Source organism: Trachymyrmex septentrionalis, unplaced genomic scaffold (assembly GCF_001594115.1).
Source record: "Trachymyrmex septentrionalis isolate Tsep2-gDNA-1 unplaced genomic scaffold, Tsep1.0 C3263287, whole genome shotgun sequence".
Taxonomy (NCBI): Eukaryota; Metazoa; Arthropoda; class Insecta; order Hymenoptera; family Formicidae; genus Trachymyrmex; species Trachymyrmex septentrionalis.
The window spans coordinates 1-340 of record NW_017302396.1 but is presented as its reverse complement, the minus strand read 5'-3'; the positions used below and the strand labels follow the sequence as shown (position 1 = coordinate 340).

The 340-nt window shown below is 35.0% G+C and overlaps 1 protein-coding gene across 1 annotated transcript; it reads left to right on the top strand.

The window, feature by feature from the left end:
* Positions 1 to 66: 66 nt before the first annotated feature.
* LOC108748655 (formin-like protein 8) lies at positions 67 to 336 on the top strand (the record flags this gene model as incomplete). The annotated part of the gene is made up of 1 exon (XM_018487310.1): positions 67 to 336. A coding segment is annotated over one exon (270 nt), but the record flags the coding sequence as incomplete, so codon positions are not given.
* Between the last annotated feature and the right edge of the window lie 4 nt (positions 337 to 340).

The following is a 340-nucleotide window of genomic DNA, read 5'->3' as shown; positions in this document are numbered from 1 at the left end:
TATTTACATATAATAATAATAGTTAATTATATTTATATATAATTATAGAAGAAAAAGAATTTTTAACTTCCAGTTGAAATCGTTAATGCTCCGCCGCCACCAAAAATATCCAAATCATCGCATCCGTCGACACCTCCTCCGCCTGAAATCTCGAAACAGCGCAGTCCATCCCCTGCTAAAGGTGGAGCGTCGCAAACTTCATTATCTATCGAAGAAACTAACAAAATTCGTGCAAAGTTAGGATTAAAACCATTAGAAGTAGATAATACATCTAAAGATGATCCTAGCAAAATTAAAGATGATCTGGGCGAGTTTTATCACAAACCTGCACCAAACAATA